Raw genomic sequence first — 17,727 nt, 5'->3', positions numbered from 1 at the left:
GTTCAGTCTGACTCTAAATCTATCTTTCCACCACAGAACACTGCTTCCCTAGAGTGGATATGAATGGCTCAGAAAAGTTGATAAATGTTAAATCATCTGACTTAGTAAAAGTGAGTTTGAGTAACATTTTAACTTCATTTCCAGGACTGAACCAAAAACAGAGCACTTAGTTGACACTACATACATAATCTAGGGTCTACGAGGGTACCTCAAAGAACATTTATACACACACACACATACACACATATTAGAAATGACTTTAAAAAGCAGATCTTAGCTCAATGTTACCCTTTATTATTCATAAAAAATGAGCTTTCTAAAATATCAGTAAATTTCCTTTTTAGCTCTCTTTTGAAGTTCTGATACCAGTGAAGTAACATTTTTCTTCTTTGAACCTTTTCTTGCAAAATGAGAGTTTTCTCTTTTTCTAAAATAGCAGGAAGTTCATTCCAGTTCTTAATAAAGATAAAGGGAGCATCCATGGACTTGAGTAACTGCAGAGGAGCATTATGGTAAACAGATGTATTTCCACAGCTGCCAGCTGTCATTATATCTTCTACCACAGGAACAGAGCCATAGGAGCAAGCCTCGTATATTCTATAACATTCTGTGTTTACTCCTACCGGGCACAATGTGAGATCACTCTGAAGCAAAGCATCTTGATAATTCTTAAGGCTTTCATTTGTTTCCTGAGGCTGCCACCTAAAAAATCAGAAAAACAACTGTTATTTTCACTTTACTTAGCATGTTTTTTGTGAGGGAAAATGTCAGCTACAGGTAATGGCGGACACATTACAGAGATGACAGGCAGAAGACAGAAATAAAATCTTGCCCAAATAGATTTCTTGAAAATATTTAAGTTTGAGAAGTTTACAGTGGCATATGTTTAAATCTAATAGTCACCATGACATTTATAAATGAACGTTAATCTAGCCAATATATATATATATATTTTAAGATTTTATTTTTAAGTAATCCCTACACCCAGCGTGGGGTTTGAACTCACAACCCCAAATTCAAGAGTCTCATGCTCTGCCAACTGAGCCAGCTAAATGTCTTCTGAGGGCCAGGTCTTCTTTTTCTAACCCACCCTCCAACATTGTGTTCTTACAGAGTTTACATTCTAGTGCCAGTGATGGAGATGGGTAGTAAACCAGTCAGTCAGTATGTTATTTAGGTGTTAAATACTATGAAGAAAAACAAAGCAGAGAAGTGAGGAGGGGGTTTCTGAACTAGTAGTCGCGGATTTAAAGAGGTAGGCAGGGAACGTCTCAATGCAGGAGCATCTGAGCATACAGTGGATGTGAGGCAGCAAAACATGCAGACATTTCAGGGGAGAACCGAGTGCAGTATAAGTACAGACAGTGTGTGCCTGGCAAGGTCAAGGTCAAGGTCAAGGAAGAACAAGGAAGAGCCAGGCTGGCTGAAGCAAGGTAACTGAGGGGGAGAGGGATGGAGGATAAAGTCAGAGCATTCCATCGTGGAAGGCTGTGATCACAGGGTGACTGACCTGATCCACGTTTTATCAGAATTAATCTGGCCTTTGTGTTGAGAATAGACTGTACAGGAGCAAGGGAAGAGGTTGAGAGACCTCTAGAAAGCTTCACATTCTCTCCCGACTATTCCTATTGTCTCCATGAAATAAGCAAAAGGGTCAAAGGAGAGAAGAAGAGAAGAAGGTATAAAACAGTCTTGTAGGAGAGGGGAAAATATATGGATAAGGAAAACACCTGATTGCTGGGCACTTGAGAGTCAAGATCGTGTATTTAAAGCAAGGTCTATTGGCACGATTCTGTGTGTGTGTGTGTGTGTGTGTGTGTCTGCACGGTGCAGGTATGGTGCAGGTTAAGAAAGCTGGATTTAACTAGAGTTAGGGTTTGCTCCATTAGGGAACTAGGAACTATGTGTATCAGTCATAGTTGACTATGACATTTAAGTGGGGAGAAGAAGAAAGTAAAGATGAGGTGAGCAAAGGCCAATGAAAAGGTAGTAAGAGCAATGAATTATAAATCCCAGCTAACCTGTTGGAGTCAGATATTTACAGCGAGTGAGCTGGAATGACAGAAAATGGTGGTTACAGAGAGAGATGCTGGAACCTGAGATCACAGAGAAGACGGAGTATGTGTAATGATAAAGTCTAAGAAATGAGCATGACACTGAGTGGCCAAGGCCGACTGTTGGACCAGATCATTGGAAGACGGGGGTAAAGGACTATAAGACAAAGGTAAAAGAAGGACCATCTACGTAGATTGGGAATCACCAAGAATTAGGTTGGAGTGACATGGGAGAGAGTGAGAGTGTGCCAGAACTAAACTCTTCACAGAGCGAAAGAGATAAACCCCCGGGTCAGTAAATGACTTCAAAGAGGAAGAACAATGGATGGTTTTGTTGGATGGTTGTTTGCTGATATGATACTCAAAATGGGAGGCTTTAGGAAAGAAAAAAGGAGAAGGGTCTGAAAGTAGCAATGAGAAAGAAGCAAGGAGGACACCTACTCGACTTCCAGGCTCAATGCTATAAGAGGAATTACAAGAGTAATTCTATTTCTACAATACTTTGATACTTTATACTGCCCTCATTCATCCCTTTCCTGGTATACTGTCCTCCTGTGGCTCTTTACATTTGCTTTCCCTCTGCCTGGACTACCCTTCTCCTAAATAGAAATGGAGTTCACTCCTGCAGCTTCTTCCGGCCTGTGCTTCACACTGGAGCTTTCCTCGGCCATTCTAAAACAGCAGATGCTCCACTCCTGATGCCTAGTCCTCTCTACATCCCTCCTCTGCTCAGCTGTTTTTACATGGTATCTATCTTCTTCTGACACACAATATATTTTACTGGCTTGTCTCCTCCAACAAACATTTCAGTTTTAGGAGGGCATGGAGTTTTGACTGTTTTGTTCCCTGCTGTAACCTTCAGGGCTGAGAGAGTTTCAGGCATATAGCAGTTGCTTGAAAAACAGCTGGTGACTGAATGGATGCAGTATGGTTACACTAACTCTAACTCTGTTGTTTGAGTTGGCAGTTATGACTTGAAAAGAGAGTATCTGCTACAATTAATATATTTCTAGATCTGGAGGGACATTTTTAAGGCATTTCTTCTCTGATGACTCTACACATGAAACTACATTTGTTTATTTAAAAACAAAAGGAATAATTCCAAGATTTCTCCTATACTCCATGAACTGTTTTCATGATTACCGTGCAAAAGATGGAAGAAAGTTAAATTCATCCATCCATCCAACCATCCACTCCCCACTTATCTTAGGCCTATTTTGTGTAAGGTCCTATGTTAGATCTGGGGATTCAGAGACTAGTGTGTCCTGTTCTGTCCTCGGGGTGCTGTCAGTTCTCTAAGGAGTACTTCATGCCACTCTTGGAACACTGAAACTGGTCTGCCAAACATCTCAGGGATGAACCTAAGGTCTTACTGGCATTCATAATCACTTATGTGTCAGGTCTAACTAACAAATATTGGGGGAATCTTGAACAATTGACATTTGCATAGGATAGTTACTAGCATTCCTCTAAAGGATGGACTATAGCTATAGGAGATTCTCCCAATTTTAAATGCATACAACCCAGTTTCTACAGAGCCTTATTTACTGATATATCTTCTGCAGGAAGACTGGTATTAATGAAGCTAACAATGTCTCTTTGGAGACCTGTGCTGCTGCATAAAGCAACTCATGGACTGGAGAACAAAATGGGTGAATCAAGTGAACATAGAACTTACTGTTCTCTTGCTGAAACCCAACAAAGCTTATCGTTCCCATCTTGTTTCAAAATGTTCATCAGTGCTTGTCTGGATGAATTTTCATAAACGGTTCCTAAGAAATTACATAAGTAGGGCCTTTCATTATGCAGCATTGACCAACTTGGCTCCACCAGAGGAAAATTCCTGTATCTATAAAAATAAGTACATATGAGTTAATAGTATATGACAGTAGAATTGGCAAATTATCGTATAACCTAACAACTTAGGTAGCATGATGATGCAGAGAGGAGAGATTTCAAGTATGATTTTCTAAACCTCAAACTATAATTTTCCACACTTACTTTGGAAAAGTCCCTGAATCTACTAATTTAAAAAAATAACCTCACTTTGACATCTTTTACAAAACTGCCATAGAGATTAAGTGTCTGAAATGTTTTTTTAACACTCTTCAACTTCCATAACTTGTAGTTATAAGGAAGGTTGAATTCAAGACCTTCAAATTATAAATAATCCACATTCATAATGATGATGATTTAATGAATGTTTTAATGATGGAAAGATTAAAGAATACACATTTCTATAGTAAAGAGCTCCAATTTCCCAAAGGCTTTTAAAGTAGATTTTTAAAAAAGAGCTCTTACAGGCTGATTTTTTTTTTTTTGAGATTTTATTTATTCTTCTGAGAGAGAGAGTGAGAGAGAGCATGAGAGCTGAGAAGGTCAGAGGGAGAAGCAGACTCCCCATGGAGCTGGGAGCCTGACGTGGGACTCAATCCTGGCACTCCAGGATCATGACCTGAGCTGAAAGCAGTTGCTCAACCAACCGAGCCACCCAGGCGCCCTTATAGGCTGATTTTTAAAAAATATTTTATTCTTTAATTTATTTACTTATTGGGGGAGATGCACACATGCAGGGAAGGGAGGGAGCAGAGGGAGAGGGAGAGAGAGAATCCCAAGCAGACTCGTGCCAAACGCACAGAAGTCCAACGCAGGGCTGAATCCCAGGACTCTGAGACCATGACTTGAGCTGAAATCAAGAGCTGGATGGCCAACCAACGGAGTTATCCAGGTACCCCTCAAGTAGATTAAAAAAAATTGGGGTGCCTGGGTGGCACAGTCAGTTAAGTCTCTGACTCTTGGTTTTAGCTCAGGACATGATCTCAGGGTTTTGAGATAGGGCCCTGAGTTGGGCTCTGCACTCAGCGTGGAGTCAGCTTAAGACTCTCTCTCCTTTTACCTCTGCCCCTTCCCCACACAGTCTCTCTCAATGAGTAAGTAACTCTTTTAAAAAAAAAAAAAAAAAAACTTACCTTTTAAAAAAAATAACAAAAAATATTTTTAAAACCTCTCATGGCATATCAAAGAGGCCTTTTGCAATTGACCTATTCTTATGGGCATTTGGAAATATTAGAGACCTAACTGTGTGTCTGAGATACAACCTTCCTATAAGGGTGAAGCTTTATATAATATTCTATAACAGGTTCTTTCAACCTTTGCGTTATTGGCATTTTGGGCTAGTTCATTTTTTGTTGTGGAGGCTGTTATCTACCATGTAGGCCATTTAGCAGCATCCCAGATGCTATTGTTGCCTCCCCCTTCCACTTGTAACAACCAAAAATTATCTCCAGACATTGTCAAATGTTTCCTGGACAGCAAAACTGCTTCTGGTTGAAAACCACCAGATCCATAAAAAGGGTATTGGTCTAGTCCAACAATAACAGAATTGCAAAGGGTTTTCATCCAATGTATGGAAATTGTATGAATAGGCTACATAGAGTTACTGTGAAAGAGTAATTTTGTTTCAGAGCATTTTACCAGTATGAGCTCTACTCAAGGGATGGAATTTTCAGAGTCTTGTATCTTGTTATACCTAATATAAAAAATTTTTGTCTGATGCTACCACAAACCTACTAGATTGGAGTACTGTAGGGTGGGCCCTCAAATATGTCTTGTTAATACACTTCTCTGGTGATATTTGTGTACCCAACTAAACAGTAGTTTAAGGTCCCATCTGGTAACAAGTGATGAGTGAATAAGGAATATCTGATTCAGAGAGCACGTTAATGAAATTTCTTGTAATTCATCCATTTGACAAGTATTCATTGTCTACTCTGTGCAGGCTTGGTTTTAGACTCTGCCAATACAGTGAACAAGAGACAGAACTCTGGGGTTTATATATTAGTGCTGGACATAAGTTTAACTTCTCTTAAAGTCAACTAAACACACTTCATTAACAGAAAGATAAAAAATAAGCTTCAATTTTATAGAAAGATGGTACAGACATATTTAAAAGCCTTTGTTATTACTTAACCCCTCTTATTAAAGAAAAGATTTGTGCAAGTTCAACAAGTCTCAGTGGCAGCTCTGAGCATATTATGATCCTCCCAAATCCAGGGGTATGGAATCCTTCTGACTTAATATTGCTTTTCTAAATTAAAAAAAAATTTTTATTTATTTGTCAGAGAGAAAGACCGAGAGAGAGAGCACAAGCAGGGGGAGCAGAAGGCAGAGGGAGAAACAGACCCCCCAATGAACAGGGAGCCCGATGTAGGGCTCAATCCCCAGGACCCTGGCATCATGACTGAGCCGAAGACAGATGCTTAACCACCAGAGCCACCCAGGCACCCCTTAATATTCAAGTAAGATCTTTTTGTTTGTTTTTACTATGAATTATAGAGATTGTATAGTTGTTTTAAGAAGGTCTGCCTCTCTGTCATTCTCTTTTAGACATCTCTTTAGGGCACTACTGATAAACTTGAAATTCATCCTATGCCTTGGAGATTTAAAATACAAAAAGCTAACTTATCTGCTCTCCTTATAAAATGCTAAAATACTCTGGGGGCGCCTGGGTGGTTCAGTTGGTTAAGCGTCTGACTCTTGATTTTGGATCAGGTCATGATCTCAGGGTTGTGAGATTGGGCCCTGAGTTGGGTTCTGCCCTGGCCATGGAGACTGTTTAAGATTCTCTTTCTCAGGTGCCTGGGTGGCTCAGTTGGTTAAGCAACTGCCTTCAGCTCAGGTCATGATCCTGGAGTTCCAGGATTGAGTCCCATATTGGGCTCCCTGCTTTGCAGGGAGTCTGCTTCTCCCGCTGACCTCTCTCCTCTCATTCTCTCTCTCTCAAATAAACACAATCTTTAAAAAAAAAAAAAAAAAGATTCTCTTTCTCCATTTCCCTCTGCCCTTCTTCCCCTCTCACTCTCTATAAAACCAACCAACAAAGCCTGAAGTATTCTAAAAATATCATTATTATTATTGTAGCATGAGACCAAACCAGACTTTTTCCATGGAAAAGATTGTACGTGGCCTCCCAGATGATCCCAGAACTACATTATTACAAACTTAAAGTACAATATTCCTGATTCAGAAATTCAGGTCTTAAAGAGTCTATAAGTACCTAATAGTATTTTGTACTTACGTTGCCACTCCTAAAGGCCACTGAAAGATATTCACATCATCAACCCAGGGGCTGTCATATATTATGAAAAGCAACTCCACAAAGCCTCCATTTCTTTTGAGGAACTGGTTTATCCATTCGTTATTACAATGTTCATTTCCAAGCAACACAACAGCGAGATGCTGGAGTTTTTTAGTTTGCACCAAATTTTGTGCATAAAGTAGCCACTGGGTGGCATAAAAGATCTTAGCCTTTTCTCTCCCATTTAGAATCAGTACCACGTTATTCACATCTATGGGAAAGTACCCTGGGACTACAGCTGGGCCAGTGATGAAGCTGTTAAAACAATACAACAAAACAAGAGCATGAGACAAAGAACAAAGATATTTGATATCAGAATTTTTTACAGATTTTACATAAAATCTACAGTGAGATGTAATCTGTATTCTTTCTAGAAACATAATTTCTATAATGCAAGTTTTCCTGAACAGGTTTGAATGATAGAGCATGGATGTAAATCAATGGAAAGCTTTGGTTGTAGTAAGATCAACCTACGTAAGATCAGCATATGATAATCAGAAATGTGGTAGCTTTGTTGTTACTTTAACCACATTCAAAATACATGCTGGCCAGAGTTTGACCTGGTAAACTATTCACAGCTGAATTGTGTGAAACTCTGTATAGTTTCTCCTCTGTATAGTTTAAGTCAATAGTTCCCACCTCTTTTATGTGGGAGTTACTGTTTCACTCTTTATCTGAAGGAAGGGTAAGTGATGAATTGGAGGTGAGAAAGGGAGGTTAAGTGAGAAATGGAGGGTGGCATTATAAACATCCACGGAGGTTAAGTCTCAAAAAATATGATAATTCTATGTATATTTGAAAGTACAATATAAAAAATTGTGCTTAAATCTAGTATAAGTATAAATATAAAAATATGAATGGGAGGATACACATACACACCAGATTCATTACAGGGATTGCCTTTGAGGAGGAGCAAGAGAAAAGGAACTTGAGAATAGTACAAAGAAAGCTTCCCTATTACTGGGAATATTTAATTCTTTTAAGAGGAAAGTTAAATGTTGAGGTGTCTGGGTGGCTCAGTGGGTTAAGCCGCTGCCTTCGGCTCAGGTCGTGATCTCAGGGTCCTGGGATCGAGTCCCGCATCGGGCTCTCTGCTCAGCAGGGAGCCTGCTTCCCTCTCTCTCTAAGCCTGCCTCTCCGTCTACTTGTGATTTCTCTCTGTCAAATAAATAAATAAAATCTTTAAAAAAAAAAAAAGAGGAAAGTTAAATGTCTAAAGGAAATATGACAGAGAGCTAGAATTAGTTGGTTCTTCATGATGGGTAAATGAGAATATGTTCTATTATTCTCTGTGAAAAAGCAAGAAACAATATTGCATCTATAGTACAATTTTAATGACATAATGCTAGACATAGAAAAAAGACTGGAAGTAGACATAACGAAATGCTGTCTAACCTTGTTTTTGGAATTCTGGGCACAGTGGAATTATGAGTGATGAAAATGTCTTCTGACTTTTCCAAGTTACTATAATAACCACTTATTAGTCTTTTAAATTATAAACCTATCTTAAAAAAGGAAAGATGTAATAAAAACTCTGTTTTACTTTAAACAACGCTATCTCTTTTTTAACTACCAGCAGGACTGGCCTGCAAAGGGCAGTGGATGCTCTGGGTTCAGGGTCCAAATAGGATGTGAGGAGGAGGTGATGATTGGGAGGCTGCTTTGAAGGAAATGGGGTGGTCTGGAGGGCAGGCCCAAAAGGCCCTTAGGCCCTTTACTTCCTTGTAAAGGAATCATGGAAAGCTATGGCCAGGCCATCAAAGAAGAAGAAATTCTGTAAATCTAGCTGCCTATCATCCATTTTCTTCATCATGTGGTCAAGGACACCAGAGTCCTTCCAGTTCTTTGTGAAGGCAGCCAGTTCTGTATTCATAAATGTTAGGAACTCTGTCTTGGAGACCGTGCAGTTGTTACCCCCTTTCCAGCAATCAGATACTTGACGCACTAGGTAGGGCTGGACATTTTTGCCATGTCTTCATGGAGTGTGTGAGTGACTGTGACCCTGCAGCAGTGGCACTGCCAGAAGTAATCTTTACACCTGACATGGGGCTCAAACTCACAATCCCAAGATCAAGAATCACATGCTCCACCAACTTAGCTAGCCAGACCCCCTCGCAGGATTATTTTGAAGACTAAATGCATTAACAGATGTACAGTGCTTAGAACAGAACCTGGCACAAAGGAATCACTATAGGAGTCTTGCTGCTGTTATTAGTTTTATTACTTTTACTATTACTTAAATAGGTACTGCAACATCTCCCTACCTTCCCTTCTCCTTTCTGTTTCCAGAACTGAGTATTATCTCTCCTTGATGTATCTTCACAGAAACCTTATCAATACATTCTTTATATTAATATGTTCAGTTAGGTTACAAGCAAGCCTACGTCTCATTCTGTCTCTTGAAGGAACTTTGCCTATTTCTACTCATATCTATCATATATTGATTTACAGTTTAATTTCATAGGGCAACTTCATTTTTAATTTCTTAGGAGAAATCTTCGCTCATCATGGCCTTTGCTTATCCTTAAAAGACTGCCTTCTGAGTCCTGTAATGTCCATATGCAGGAATTATCACAAGATATGAAACTAACTGTCCATCCATTTGATAAAACAAAAGCTAGATGCCACATTATTTAATTTATTATTATCAGAGCTCAATTATGGTATTCCAATTAGCATCTGCTGTTTTAAGAAAAAGTTGAAAAAAAAGTTGAACTTATTTCTAAAGATCATGACAGAGTAAGTTTTAATTTACATTTCATAAAATTCACCCATTTTGGCTCAGTTGGAGAAGTGTGTGACTCTTGATCTTAGGGTCAAGAGTTTGAGCCCCATGATGGGATAGAGGTTACTTAAATAAATAAAATCTTAAAAAATATAAAAACCTGTTTACTTCTCAAGAAAAATTACTTTGAAAAGATACATGAAATGAAATTGCTTTCCACGTGTGTAAAAAGTAAACAAGAATTAAAGGAGCAGAGAAACTTCAAACGATATTGAGATTAACCATAGCTTTTCTTTTTGATTTCTGTGGGAAATAACTGGAATCCTAATAGAAACCTGATCTTTAGTTGACATTTTTCCCCCTAGTAGTACAATTGTTACATGAAATAATTTTGTTTATTTATTTGACAGACAGAGATCACAAGTAGGCAGAGAAGCAGGCAGAGAGAGAGGAGGAAGCAGGCTCCCTGCTGAGCAGAGAGCCAGATGCTGTGGAGCTTGATCCCAGGACCCTGAGATCATGACCTGAACCGAAGGTAGAGGCCTTAAGCCACTGAGCCACCCAGTGCCCCTGAAATAAGAATTTAAAATAATTTTTATTTCAACAAGAAAGCAGAATCTAGTAGAAAATAGCACTCTTTCATTGAGCAAAATTACCACATTTTTTCCTTAAGAAAATAATCATAATTCTACCTTCGTAAAAATTTTTAGAAAATGTGGAGTCATAGGTAAAAGTTTTATAAAAATAAAAACTTAAGATGTCTTAATGATACATTGGTTTTACTGAATCAGGAAAAAAAAAAAAAGGGAGATTTCTGGGGGACCCTGGGTGGCTCAGTGGGTTAAGTGTCTGGCTTTGTTTAGCTCAGGTCCCAGCTCAATCCTGGGATTGAGTCCTGCATTAGGCTCTTTGCTCAGTGGGGAGTCTGCTTCTCCCTCTGTGCTCTCTCACTCAAATAAATAAACAAAATCTTAAAAAAAAAAGATTTCTGAGTAACTGCATTAAAATGGCAATATATACCATCAAATCATGAAAGAATTCATATATAAGCATTTTTATAAAATTTTCACAAGTCTTAACAATAACTTTGCTACCACTTGAGTATTATAAAGTATGTGAACATGACTAACATATGAAAAAGAAAAATGAAAATATTTTTAAGATTATATATTATTCCTTCAAGATATGGAATATTAAATGCTTATCAACAATCAAATGTTATAAAATTTGGAGCATGAACTTTCCCATATAATCAGAAATGTTTTGATAAAAATGAAACAGACAAAATTAAAAAAAAGGAAGTATCTTGTAAAATGTTCAGGTAAGCTGTAATTACAATATATATTCATGAGATTCATTTTTCTATTCACAAGTGGAAGTGGAAATATTGTCTCTAAATAAGTTTTCCTCTTCTTTTTCTCCTCATATTTACATAAAACATTGTATAGAAACACCGCAAACCTTAACGTTGCACAATTAATACCTGTAGTGTGTTCTTCCTACAACTGAATTTCCTTCTCTCCACTGAGCAGTCACATCAGTGGGATCAAGTAAGCCTTCAAAAATATGCTCCCAGAGATACAAACCTGGTAATTAAAAAAAAAAACAATAAGAACAAGCCCATTTACTGTCTGGTTTACTATGGTGTGTGATGAGTTTATGTTCTGCTCATTTATATAATTTATAAATTTATGTAATTTATAAATTTATATAATTTGACCAGGAAAACAGACTGTATTCCTTTTTGGTCCTCTGGCAGGCAGCTCTGCCAAGCAATAGCTCAAAATCATCAATATGGCGGTTAATATATGACAGAATTCAGAAGTCGTCAGTGTGAAATATGGCAGAATGCGGGTTATATTAAAGACAATAACCTCTCTTACTCTAAATCTGAGAAACCTATTACTACCTATTTTATCCCAACATGTGTTATAATGTTAGTTACTACATGGTTAGAATGTTTTCTGTATTACAATAAACTAGGGGAATTCACCATTTTTTGCCAAACACCACTAGAGGAGCTCATGTATCTATGCATACAGTGAATACATTAGGGAGATAGTAACTCCTCCTCACTTGAACACACACCCCTCACGGCATCATGCCCTCTGCAGACAAAAGCCTTCACATCTATCTCCTTAAGGCGGCTCCTGATATTTTACTGTCATTTCATCGGAATGAAAGCTCTGAGAGTAGAGGAAAGCAGAATCTGAGAGCCCTGTTTTACTTACATTGTCAGAAGTGCTTTGCTCTGGTCTCATTATGCCCCAGTACTAAAGGACACCCACAAAATAACTATTTAAACACCTAGCCAAACAGATAAAGCTTTCCATGTGTGGTGGTCCAATAATGCTTCCCTGTCCACCCAAGATGTCCAGAGATGTAATCTCTAGAATCTATGAATACATTATCCTATATGGCAAAAGAAACTTTTTTTTTAAAGATTTTATCTATTTATTTGACAGAGAGAGAGAGAGAGAGATATCACAAGTAGGCAGAGAGAGAGGAAGGGAAGCAGGCTCCCTGCCTAGCAGAGAGCCCGATGTGGGGCTCGATCCCAGGACCCTGGGATCATGACCTGAGCCGAAGGCAGAGGCTTTAACCCACCGAGCCACCCAGGTGCCCCAAGAAACTTTTTTTTTAAAGATTTTATTTATTCATTTGACACAGAGAGAGAGAGAGAGAGAGAGAGAAAGCGCACAAGTAGGGGAAGTAGCAGGCTCCCAACTGAGCAGGGAGCCCAATGTGGGGCTCGATCCCAGGACCCTGGGATTATAACTCGAGCCAAAAGCAGATTCTTAGGTGACTGAGCCACCTAGGCGCCCCTGAAAGAAATTTTCTATGTGTGATTAAGGACGCTAAGATGGGAGGTTATCCTGGATTATCTGGATGGGCCCTAGGCAATCATAAGAGTCCCTACAAGGATGTAAGGAAGGGTGTCAGAGTGAGGGGAGGAGGTATTAGGATGGAAACAGAAGTTGGAGTGAAGCGGGGCCACGAGTCAAGCAATGTCACAGAAGTCAAGGAAACATATCTCAAGAAGCTGCAAAAGTCAAGGAAAGAGATCCTCCTCTAGAGCCTCTAAAAAGAATACAGCCCTGTGTGGGGCACCTGGGTGGCTCAGTGGGTTAAGCCGCTGCCTTCGGCTCAGGTCATGATCTCAGGGTCCTGGGATCGAGTCCCGCGTCGGGCTCTCTGCTCAGCATGGAGCCTGCTTCCTCCTCTCTCTCTCTCTCTCTCTCTCTCTGCCTGCCTCTATGCCTACTTGTGATCTCTCTCTGTCAAATAAATGAATAAAATCTTTAAAAAAAAAAAAGAATACAGCCCTGTGGACACATTTTAGACTTCTACCTTCAAAAATGTAAGATTTAAGTTTATGATGACTATAGTTAATAATACTGTTTTATATATTTGAAAGTTGTTAAGAGAGTAGATCTTAAAAGTTCTCATCACAAGAAAAAAAAGTATAAGTGTGTGTGGTGAAAGATACTAATTAGACTTATTATGTTGATAACTTCACAAAATACAATTATCTCAAACCGTTATGTTGTATACCTGAAACTAATATAATGTCATACATCAATTACATCTTAATTTTTAAAAAGATAATAAATTTGTATTGTTTAAATTCACTAAAGTTTTGGTAATGGGTTATGGCAGCTAAAGGAAACCAGAGATTATGGTATCTGGACATGAGATACTACTATAACAAATATTTTAAAATCTGGAAGTGCCTTTGGAATTGGGCAATGGGGACAGGCTAGAAGAACTTTGAGGAGAATGATTTTAAAATGTCTTAGACAGGTTATAGGTAGAAGTATGAGTGCTAGTGACTCAACTAGTGAGAACTCAGAAGAGAAAAAGCACAATAGAAATAAATCCCATACTGGTTTTTATAAACATCGAAGCAGACTGTGAGTAGAAATATGCAGGTTAAAAGTGTTGCTGGTGAGGGCTCAGAAGGAAATGAGGAACATACTATTAGAAACCAGAGAAAAGGGGATCCTGCTTATAATAGCACCAGAATGTTTAGCTGAATTATGTCCAGAAGTTGTATGAAAAGTAGAATGTGTAAGTGATAAACTTGGATATTTAGCTAAGGAGATTTCCAGGTAGTGTTGAAGCTGTGGTCTGGCTTCTTCTTTCTAATTATAGTAAATGTAAGAGGAAAGAATGATTGAGGGAGGAACTGTTAAGCAAGAAGGAGCCAGGACTTGATGATCTGGGAAAGTCTCAGCTTGTTGAATTGCAAAGGGTGGAAAACTAGGAGATTCACTGTCAGGAAGGCATGTTTCTGAAAAAAGGTGAAGGATGTAGCTGAATATTTTTTGCTAATGCCTCAAAAGGGTAAGAAGGTTAAAATATTCAGTCACATAGGTATTAGGTGTGTAATTTGTGGGTCTTCTCAGCTATCTCAGCAGAAGCCAGAAACAAAGATGAGATTCTCCAGGAAAGACCTGGAAGAGTTCTTGTTTAATAGAGTTAATCCCTATGACATACATAGGAGACCCACAAGCTTCTTGAAAATGTTTTATAAGCAGAAACACTGCTGGCTTGGATGAAGGAGATGGAGAGATGTTGAAATGAAAGAAGGGTACTGATTCCTAAATCCTACCAGCAGGATACTGGCTGATAAAACCACCCAGCTGCAAGCACATGCTACCATTCATGACAAAGAAAGGATGGCTGCAAAGGTAGAGCTGTAAGACCAGAGGCGAAGTTTTGAGCCACAATTCCCAGCCCTTTAAACCTAACAGTTTGCCTGGCTGTAATTTAGAATTGATTGGACCAGTGATTTCATTCCCACCTTCCCCGCTCCCTTTTTTTTTTTTTTTTTTAAAGATTTTATTTATTTATTTGAGAGCAGGAGTGAGAGCAAGAGAGAAAGAAAGAGAGAAAGTATAAGTAGGGCAAGGGGCAGAAGTGGAGAGAACTCTGCACTGAGCACAGGGTCCAACATGGGGCTTGATCTCACGACCCTAATATCAGGACCTGAGCTGAAATCAGGAGTCTAAGAGTCTAATGCTTTATTGACTACACCACCCAGGTGCCCCCTTTCCCCTCCTTTTTGAATAGGAATGGAATTGGAATCCCATGTGCCTGGGAAATAGATTGATGAAAAGCAGTGTTTGATAAAACTCATCTGTCACTTTGTGCTTACTGAATTGCAAAGCGAAAAGGCTGGAAACATGAAAACCTTTTAAGATGTAGAATTAATTAAAAACTAGAATGGGGAAGTAGGAACTTAAAGGATGTAATTAATATTAGAGATTTTGTAAGGAAAAACATTGCTAGAACCTGATGATTAGAGCCTGGATCTAAATACTTGAAATTTGGAGGTCAGTAGTGATCTTCAAGGATGCATATTTGATGCAAGCATGAATGAATTTATGAAACACTAAGGTCAAAGCATCATTCTCTGATTACTTCCTTCTCATCTGGTCCTTTCTACCACTATCCCTTATTGTAGATAAATTCAACTCATGTTTAAAGGTCTAACAAACCCCTTTTTAATTCACTAAATTCTTTCCGACTCTTGTAACTCTCCTTTAGGGTCCCATTCTCTAAGCATAATATATAACTTGGAACTCTAGAATCTCATGATACTCAGAGCAAAATGCTTTTATGGGTATTCAAGTTTAATTAACTATATCCTATATCCCCCTTACATATTTATAATGAACAGTGGCATATTAAGGGCTCTGAGAATGGCCTGGAATAAAGAACCTTGTTTAACTTTGTTCATTTCAATGTTTCCCAAACTTGTTTGGCCATCAAGGGGAGGGGCCACATCTTATACTTGTGTGTCAAGTGTCCCATAAATACATAAATTCATAAAAATTCAGTTGACATAGGCATTTCTATATAATGATGCTTATATTCTACTTTGTATCTACACATTAAGCTGTAATCTTCTGAAGACCCACAACAGATTTTTGTGTATGTGTGTATTTACATAGATATTGTCTAACAGAAGTCAGAAGTGGAAATATCAATGAAAAGTAAGAAAATGTGTCATGATGCTTTAATTAACAAATGAAATAAACAATGTATTAAAATGAATTGAATTTAATATTAATAAAGTACATTTAGGATTCTTTTTACATGTCTTAGCTCTATACATTAACTTACCAATGGCAGCTTTCCCCCAGATTTGTACATGGAAGTCTGTTTTCCCTTTTGTGGATTTATTTAATATCTGAAGGCTAGTTTTAAATCTCTGTTGTTGCTCATTTTTTTCATCTCCTTCCCAAGGATTCCATTCTTCACTTCCCAGACTAGATTGTTCTGTGTTTTAAAAAGAGTAACAAACAATGTTTATCAGTAGGGTAGAGCTGTAGTTGTAGATAAGTTCAAGCGATTTAAATTAGGTGTCAGGGAGTGCTAATTTTAGCTTTTCATAGAGCTAAAGCAACTGAATTTGAACTGATTAAACACATACAATTAAAAAAAGGAAATCAGAATTTAATTTTTATTAAATCTTTATTCTGAAAGATCTTAAAATGTTAATAGGAGACACAAAATTATCTCTCACAAATGAGACCTTCTAAAATAACTGGATAATAGGTATCGTTATAAGTTTAACATTTGCTATTCTTTATAGATTGTGTATACGGAAGCTATGCATAAAAACTTGACTTCAGAATGGAAAGTGTGCAACAGTTCTATTGAGAAAAATTCTGAAAAAAAGGGAGAGCTAAGTCTGACTCCGATTCTGACATAGATCAAAATACAGGACAGATGACCACCATCTGGAGGTAAAGCACCGAGGCCTTCCCAAATCAGGACAAAATTAGAGAAGGCTCTTTGTTTGAATGAGGAAATAGAGGTCTTCAACGCAGCGGTCTTCCCAGGAATCTCTGGCATTCCGTGACTACGCCTTGCAGGTTCAAGACGTGTTTCACAGAGTGCGCGCCAGCCCGCTTTGAAGGTGGGGAGTGGGGCCGGCGTGTGAGATTCGGGCGAGGACTGAGCCGCACACGCTCGGAGCCTGAGCCCGAGCCCAGGGCCGGCTACCGAGAGCTGGAGGGGGCGAGGCGCACCCTGGAGCCCGGGGGAACCCCGGACCCGCGAAGCCGGTCAGCTGCCGCCCAGTGTCCTACCTCGGCCTCGCCTCTCCCGCGCCGCGGCCGCCCCCTTCCTTAGGCCCCGCAGAGACGCGGCAGGCGGTCGGCGGCGGCGCCCGAAGAAGACGTGGTAGGCGGCGTAGAGGGAGAAGAGGCAGTACAGGGCGATGAGAAACGAGCAGAGCCGCTTCCGCGTCAGCCGCATCCCACTCCGGCTTCCCGTCCGCCACCACCACCCTGGTGCTGGGCCGGAGGAGAAGCCGGCGCTCGGGGCCGTGGCCCTGCGGCTTCAGGTGCAGGCCCAGGCCGGGCAGGCTGGGGGGCGGGGGCGGAGTAACCAGAAATAACCCCGCCTCCTTTCAAGCCCCACCCCGGAGCTGCCCCGGCACCTCCTCCCCGCTCCTCGCGCCGGCCCAGCTCAGGCCCCTCCCTCAACCCCTCCCAAGCTGCTCCTAGGGCTTCGCCCCGCCCCGCCCCGCCCCGCCCTGCCCCGCCCCGTCTTAGGCGTGGCTTCTTCCCGGGCTTTGGTAACCTGTGGTCGTCGGTCTTCGGAACCGGACGTTGGGAGATCTCATCTTAACCGCGCGCTGCTCCTTGACCTCTGTAGTTTACCGCTGACCTCTTTCAACCCTGTCCGCTTCCCCATGTACAGAAAAGCTTACCTGTTATCTGGCCGTAAAAAAAAAAAAAACAAAAACCAACAAACCCAAACACCACCTCCCACCATGATCCATGACGTCCATG

The 17,727-nt window shown here is 39.8% G+C and overlaps 1 protein-coding gene across 2 annotated transcripts; it reads right to left on the bottom strand.

Annotated features, from left to right (window-relative positions):
- Nucleotides 1–273: 273 nt before the first annotated feature.
- Nucleotides 274–17,288, bottom strand: RXYLT1 (ribitol xylosyltransferase 1). Of its 2 annotated transcripts, XM_044228084.1 has the most exons (6): nt 17,020–17,288; nt 16,049–16,204; nt 11,400–11,502; nt 7,132–7,446; nt 3,733–3,903; nt 274–702 (listed from the first exon to the last, which is right to left on the bottom strand). In XM_044228084.1, exons 1-6 carry the CDS (start codon nt 17,186–17,188, stop codon nt 285–287), a joined length of 1,332 nt encoding a protein of 443 aa, XP_044084019.1. In that variant the 5' UTR covers nt 17,189–17,288; the 3' UTR covers nt 274–284. The 2 variants fall into 2 exon arrangements, with proteins under 2 accessions (XP_044084019.1, XP_044084020.1); XM_044228085.1 differs by lacking the exon at nt 7,132–7,446.
- Between the last annotated feature and the right edge of the window lie 439 nt (nt 17,289–17,727).

Source organism: Neovison vison, chromosome 12 (assembly GCF_020171115.1).
Source record: "Neovison vison isolate M4711 chromosome 12, ASM_NN_V1, whole genome shotgun sequence".
Taxonomy (NCBI): Eukaryota; Metazoa; Chordata; class Mammalia; order Carnivora; family Mustelidae; genus Neogale; species Neogale vison.
This window is presented reverse-complemented; position numbering and strand designations above follow the sequence as displayed.